The 6944-nt window shown below is 50.7% G+C and overlaps 1 protein-coding gene across 2 annotated transcripts in view; it reads left to right on the forward strand.

The window, feature by feature from the left end:
* LOC140427021 (cyclin-dependent kinase-like 3) overlaps nucleotides 1–6521 on the forward strand; it is a 325265-nt gene extending 318744 nt beyond the window's left edge. For both annotated transcript variants that reach the window (XM_072512424.1, XM_072512425.1), the window contains exon 13: nucleotides 6373–6521. In XM_072512424.1, coding sequence (XP_072368525.1) covers nucleotides 6373–6432 — 60 coding nt within the window. In that variant the 3' untranslated portion in view covers nucleotides 6433–6521. The remainder of the gene's footprint in view (nucleotides 1–6372) is intronic.
* Nucleotides 6522–6944: the final 423 nt, after the last annotated feature.

Consider the following 6944-nt stretch of genomic DNA (forward strand, 5'->3'; position numbering starts at 1 on the left):
GATGATCCCAGGAATGGTAGGCCTAACATACGATGAACGTCTGAGGATCCTGGGATTATATTCATTGGAGTTTAGGAGGTTCAGGGGAGATCTAATAGAAACTTACAAGATAATGAATGGCTTAGATAGGGTGGACGTAGGGAAGTTGTTTTCATTAGCAGGGGAGACTCGGACCCGGGGGCACAGCCTTAGAATAAAAGGGTGTCACTTTAGAACAGAGATGAGGAGAAATTTCTTCAGCCAGAGAGTGGTGGGTCTGTGGAATTCATTGCCACAGAGGGCAGTGGAGGCCGGGACGTTGAGTGTCTTTAAGACAGAAGTTGATAAATTCTTGATTTCTCGAGGAATTAAGGGCTATGGAGAGAGAGTGGGTAAATGGAGTTGGAATCAGCCATGATTGAATGGTGGAGTGGACTCGATGGGCCGAATGGCCTTACTTCCACTCCTATGTCTTATGGTCTTATGGAATGAATTTGAACCGTTGGTGGCTATCTTCTACTGACAGCTTGTGGTAGTAAATTTCCCGAGAACTAGTAGGAAATCTGTGACCAAAAGGAAGAAGTGGATCACTACATAATTTCCGATCAGTGATGAACAAGATTCCATAGCCTTGGTTTGCAATCTTCTTGTGATGGAGATGTAGGAGTTAATTATATCCTCTTATCTCGTGCTCACTTGTTTAGCAGGCCTCTTAATTTACTATTGTATAAATTTATTTGTGCACCCAATTCCTCTAGATGTATGTGCATCATTGACGTATATAACAAAACCTTGCAGGATGTTACTACCCACTAAACCACCACTTTAAGAAACCACCCCTTGTTTTTACATCTTTCCTCCCTTCCTAATTAAGTTTTTTTATCCTGCCTCAAATCTGCTCCAATATGAGTTATTTCTGTTGTATGTTATTGAATGTTTTCTCAGCAGTGCTAATGTTTTTGATACCTGGAACTAACTTCTGGAAGTTCAGAAAGAAGATGCCTTAGTGGTTAGCACTGCTGCCTCACGTCGCCGAGGACTCAGGTTCGATCCCGGCCCCGGGTAACTGTCCGTGTGGAGTTTGCGCATTTTCCCTGTGTCTGCGTGGGTCTTACCCCCACAAACCAAAGATGTGCAGGATAAGTGGATTGGCCACGCTAAATTGCCCCTTAATTGGAAAAAAATAATTAGGAGCTTTAATTTTTTTTTAACTGCCTCACAATGGAAATTTTGATGGGGTTCCTTGCAGCAAAAAATTAGAAAGCCACTAGTTTAATGGTGATTGGTTAAAGTGATGGTCAGGAAATGCTAATCCACCAAGGACTCATTCCGGAGATAATGAATGGCTTCGATAGGGTGGACGTAGAGAAGTTGTTTCCATTAGCAGGGGAGACTAGGACCCGGGGGCACAGCCTTAGAATAAAAGGGAGTCACTTTAGAACAGAGATGAGGAGACATTTCTTCAGCCAGAGAGTGGTGGGTCTGTGGAATTCATTGCCACAGAGGGCGGTGGAGGCCGGGACGTTGAGTGTCTTTAAGACAGAAGTTGATAAATTCTTGATTTCTCGAGGAATTAAGGGCTATGGAGAGAGAGCGGGTAAATGGAGTTGAAATCAGCCATGATTGAATGGTGGAGTGGACTCGATGGGCCGAATGGCCTTACTTCCGCTCCTGTGTCTTATGGTCTTCTGGTCTTATGTCACTCTCTGCTTTTTTTACTAATTATTTTAAATCTGTGTCCTCTCGTTCTCGATTATTTCAAGAGTGGGAACAGTTTTTCCCCGACCTACTCAGTCCAGATCCCTCATGATTTTAAGTACCTCTATCAAATCTCCTCCCAACTTACCTTTCCAAAGGGAAACAATTCTAATTTCTCTAATCTTTCTTCGTGACTGAAGTTCCTCATCCCTGGGACCATCCTGGTGAATCTTTTCTGCATCCTCTATAGTGCCTACACATTCTTACTAAAGTGCAGCGACGACCAGAACTGGACACAATACTTTAGCTGAGGCCGAAATAGTGGCTTACACAAATTCGTCATAACCTCCTTGCTCTTGTACTCCACGCCCCTATTAACAATGTCCAAGGTGCTATCTGCTTTATTAACTGATTTTTCAACCTGTCCTGCTATCTTCAATGGTTTATGCACTTATCACCCAGGTCCCTCTGCTCCTGCATACCCTTTGGAGTTTTACCCTTTATTTTATATTTGGCACGATTTTACTAAATGGGAACAAAGTCCCATAGCGAGCGCATTTACCCTGCTGGAACTCCTCAGTGTAGCGAGAGATCACAACGGCATTTTCTTTCTTTTTTTTTAAATATTTTTATTCTCCTCCTTTTTCACATTTTCTCCCAAATTTACACGCACCAACAATAAACAATAATCTGTAACAAATATGTCAATCCCCATATCAATAACAACGATCCCATCCTCCCACCAAACCCCAAACATTAGCCCGCATGTTCACACAAACAAATGACAAAAAGGAATTAGGGATCACCCATAGCCACCATCAACACACACCGCCCCCCTCCCCCAACCCTCCCACCCACACGACCCAACTAATGTTCGATGTTATCCAGTTCTTGAAAGTGCATAATGAATAATGCCCATGAATTGTACAACCCCTCCATCCTTCCCCTCAGTTCAAACTTAACCTTCTCAAGAGTCAACAATTCCAACAGGTCCCCCCGCCACGCCAGGGCACTGGGTAGAGAGGCTGCTCTCCAACCTATCAGGATCCACCTTCGGGCGATCAATGAGGCGAAGGCTATGATATCTGCCTCCGCACCCATTTCCAACCCTGGCCGGTCCGACACCGCGAATATGGCCTCCCGGGGGCCCGGGTCCAGTTTCACGTGCACCACTTAAGAAATTACCCTAAAAACCTCCTTCCAGTAATCCTCTATCTTTGGACAGGACCAAAACACATGAAAGTGATTAGCCTGGCCCCTCCCCACAAGGTTCACACATATCTTCTACTCCTTCAAAGAATTGGCTCATCTTCGCCCTCGTGAGGTGTGTATACCACCTTCAGCTGTATCAGCCCCAACCTCGCGCACGAGGTAGAGGCATTCACTCTTCGGAGCACCTCACACCAGAACCCCTCCTCCCTATCCTCCCCCAACTCTTCCTCCCACTTTGCTTTGATCCCTTCCAGTGGTGCCTTCTCCTCTTCCAAAATAGCTCCATAAACCGCTGACACTACCCCCTTCTCCAGCCCCCTGTCGTCAGCACCTCCTCCAGCAATGTGGAGGCCAGCTCCAAAGGGAAGCTCTGTATCTCCATCCTGGCAAAATCTCGAACCTGCATGTATCTAAACATTTCCCCTGCTCCAGCCCATACTTCGCTTCCAGCTCCTTCAATCCTACAAACCGACCCCTAAGAAACACATCTTTTAGTGTCTTAATCCCCTTCTCCTCCCATTTCTGAAAATTTCCATCCCATCTCCCTGGTTCAAATCTGTGGTTCCCCCGAATCAGCATTTCCCTCGACCCTGCCCCCAACCCGAAGTGTTGGTGAAACTGCCTCCAAATTCTTAATGAAGCTATTATTACCGGACTCCCTGAGTACTTCCCCGGGGCTATCGGAAGCGGCGCTGTTGCTAGTGCACAACGCCATTTTAAAATGGCATCCTGGGGCGAGATTCTCCGACCACCCGCCGTGTCGAGAATTGCCGGGGGCTGGTGTGAATCCCGCCCCCGCCGGTTGCCGAATTCTCCACCACGGGATATTCGGCGGGGGCGGGATTCGCGGCGCGCCGGTTGGCGGGCCACCCCCCGCGATTCTCCGGCCCGGATGGGCCGAAGTCCCGCCGCTAAAATGCCTGTCCTGCCAGAGAAGATTAAACCACCTACCTTACCGGTGGGACAAGGCAGAGCGGGTGGGCTTCGGGGTCCTGGGGGGGGCGCGGGGCGATCTGGCCCCGGGGGGTGCCCCACACGGTGGCCTGGCCCGCGATCGGGGCCCACCGATCCGCGGGCGGGCCTGTGCCGTGGGGGCACTCTTTCCCTTCTGCCTTCGCCATGGTCTCCACCATGGCGGAGGCGGAAGAGACTCTCTCCACTGCACATGCGCGGGAATGCCGTCAGCGGCCACTGACGCTCCCGCGCATGCGCCGCCCGGAGATGTCATTTCCGCGCCAGCTGGCGGGGCACCAAAGGACTTTTCCACCAGCTGACGGGGCGGAAATTCGTCCGGCGCCGGCTTAGCCCCTTAAGGTTGGGGCTCGGCCCCCAAAGATACGGAGGATTCCGCACCTTTGGGGCGGCGCGATGCCCGACTGATTTGCGCCGTTTTGGGCGCCAGTCGGCGGACATCGCGCTGTTTCCGGAGAATTTCGCCCCTGATCTCCAAAGCCTTCGACACGATTCTCGACAACCCCCCTCCCCAAGCCCGACCACATTATGGGAGGGTCCCCAAGCTCCCTGCCCCCAACACCCATGCAGGGCAAACCCCTCCCCAGCAGTAACAAAAAATGCCAACTTGGTAGTGCCAACTTGGCACCCAGTCAGTGGCCCTGCCAGCACCCCAGGCAGTGCCAGGCTGGTACCCAGGTGGCAATACCAAAGTGCCATGCTGGCAGCACCAGGGTGACAGGCTGGCACCAGCACTGCCAGGGTACCACCCTGTCCAAAGGGCATGCACCTTGGGGCCGCTGATCCCCTGGGAGACCCCTACAAGTACTATTCCATCTAGTCCTGCCTTGTGGAGACCAGTACTGAAAGACAATCACCCAAGGCCTCCAAGGCAAAAGAGATTAATCCGCCCGCCTTGGTTACCCCGGAAATCTGCACATTAAAGTCAGACGAGCTGTCTGACTTTGATATGCAGATTTGCTAAAAGGTGATCCCGCCCACAATAGGCAGGATTTACATTGCAGCGCGATGCGTTGCGAATGTGTTGGGTTTATCTTTGCGCCCTTTTTTTGATTAAAGATGTAGTGCTGGATTCTCCGATTCTGCGGCTATGTCCGAAGGATCTGTCTGGTCTTACGACCAAAACGTCAGCGCCGCCCCCGCACGATCCTCAGCCCAGTGGGGAGCTAGCAGCCGTGCCGCGTAAAGACCTCTGGGCTGGATTCTCCATCCCGCCGCGCCACATTTCTGGTTCAGCACGCCGGCGAGATGCTCTGTTACGCCGGCCGGTCAATGGGGTTTCGCGTTGTGCGCCAGCCCCACGCCACCGGGAAACCCCCGGGCTGCCGGCAAAATGGAGCATCCTGCCGGCGGAGAATCCAGCCCCCCGCCCCCCCCGGCTTTACCTGTGGATATGGCTGCAGAATGGCTGTGTCCATGGCTGCGCATGTGCACTGTGGCAGCCTGCGGTAGCCGTGCCGTGCAACATGACACCGGCCGCGCGCGAACCTGGCCTGCCAAAAACTGTCCCCCTGTAATCCCCCTCGCCCCCTCCGGCCCACCCCCTCCCAGCCCCCACCGAAGCCGCCCCTCCCCCCCAGACTGTGGCAGTGCTGGACACAGTCCGCAGCCGCCACGCGAGGTCCCCGAAAGTTGTGAGGAGTTCTCACGTCGTTGGGGCTTGGCCCATCGGAGGCGCAGCATTGGGGGAGGGCACCAGATGCATGCCCCGACGGCGTGCAGCGTACTCCTTTTGAGGGGGCGGAGCATCAGAAAAACGGCACCGCCCCCGATTCCACCGTGAAAACACAGTCTCCGGCCGATTGACAAACTCAATTTTGGCGTCGCCGATCGGAGAATCCAGCCTGTAAAGTTTACAATTCTCCAGTCCTCGGGTGAGGTGATTGTTCCTTTAAGGGCAACACTGTCAAGCAAGGTCACCTGGCCTGGGTGACCAATCGTAACTCAGAGTGGGGAATCGCTCCGGGGGGAGTAGTTATCTCAGGCAGAGGTATTTGTTGCAGACATGCTGCTGCTCTTGTAGATCATTGTAAATAAATCCTTTGTTGTCCACTCGTGAAGTCTCATTACATCTATAATCATGGAAAGCATGCAACAGTGATTGGGGAGCCCATTTTACAGGCCAATCGATGGACTTCCCTTTCGCTGGCACTTATTTGACCACTATCCCACCAAATCAGAGTGATCTCCAGCCAGTCTGAACTGGCAGACCCATGAAAGTGTAGGGCTCTGCTGCTGTTGCTGGAACTAAGTGAAGAAGGCAATGTATATAGCTAACACTAATGTCCACAGATCAGCATTTTGCCACTGGCTGCAGTTTTGTTACGTTAGTAGTTGAGTTCATGCTGGAGCTTTTCCTCCTTTGGTGCCCAATCATATTGGAAGGCATTTCCTGGGTGCTGCTTTTGCTTTGTCAGCTCTTTATACTTTCAAAATGTAATCCCATTCATAAAACACTGTTAGGCAGGGGAGCAATTCTTAAGTAATTATTTTTTTATTTGATTTTTTCAGGCCACAGGAGATTCACAGAAAGCCAGGAACTCTGCGTGTAGAATGCATTGCCCAGGATAAAAGATTTCCATATAATAAAGTCTGTCGCTTCTGATGGAAAAATTTGTGTCACATTCATTTCAGCTGAATTAAAATAATACTTTATTGTACATGCTTTAGTTTCAGTACCTTCTTGCTCTGTCCATTATAATACACTCAGAGGAAGACAAAATCTGGATCTTTTTCATTCTTTCACAAGATGTGGCTGCCATGGGTGAGGCCAACATGTGTTGCCCATTTCTAATTACCCTCGGAAATGTGGTGGTGAGCCGCCTCATTAACCACTGCAGTGCCTGTGAAGTATGTGTACCCACAGTGCTGTTAATGTGCTCCAGGGTTTTGACCCAGTGACTGTGAAGGAATGGCAATATAGTTCCATGTCAGAATGGTGTGTGGCTTGGAGGGGAACTGGCAGGTGATGATGTTCCCATGTATATGCTGCCCTTGTCCTTCTGGATGGTGCAGGTTCTGGGTTTGGTAGGTGCCATAAAGGAAGCTTGACAAGTTGCTACAATGTATGTTGTCGATGGTAC

Source organism: Scyliorhinus torazame, chromosome 7 (assembly GCF_047496885.1).
Source record: "Scyliorhinus torazame isolate Kashiwa2021f chromosome 7, sScyTor2.1, whole genome shotgun sequence".
Lineage (NCBI taxonomy): Eukaryota > Metazoa > Chordata > Chondrichthyes > Carcharhiniformes > Scyliorhinidae > Scyliorhinus > Scyliorhinus torazame.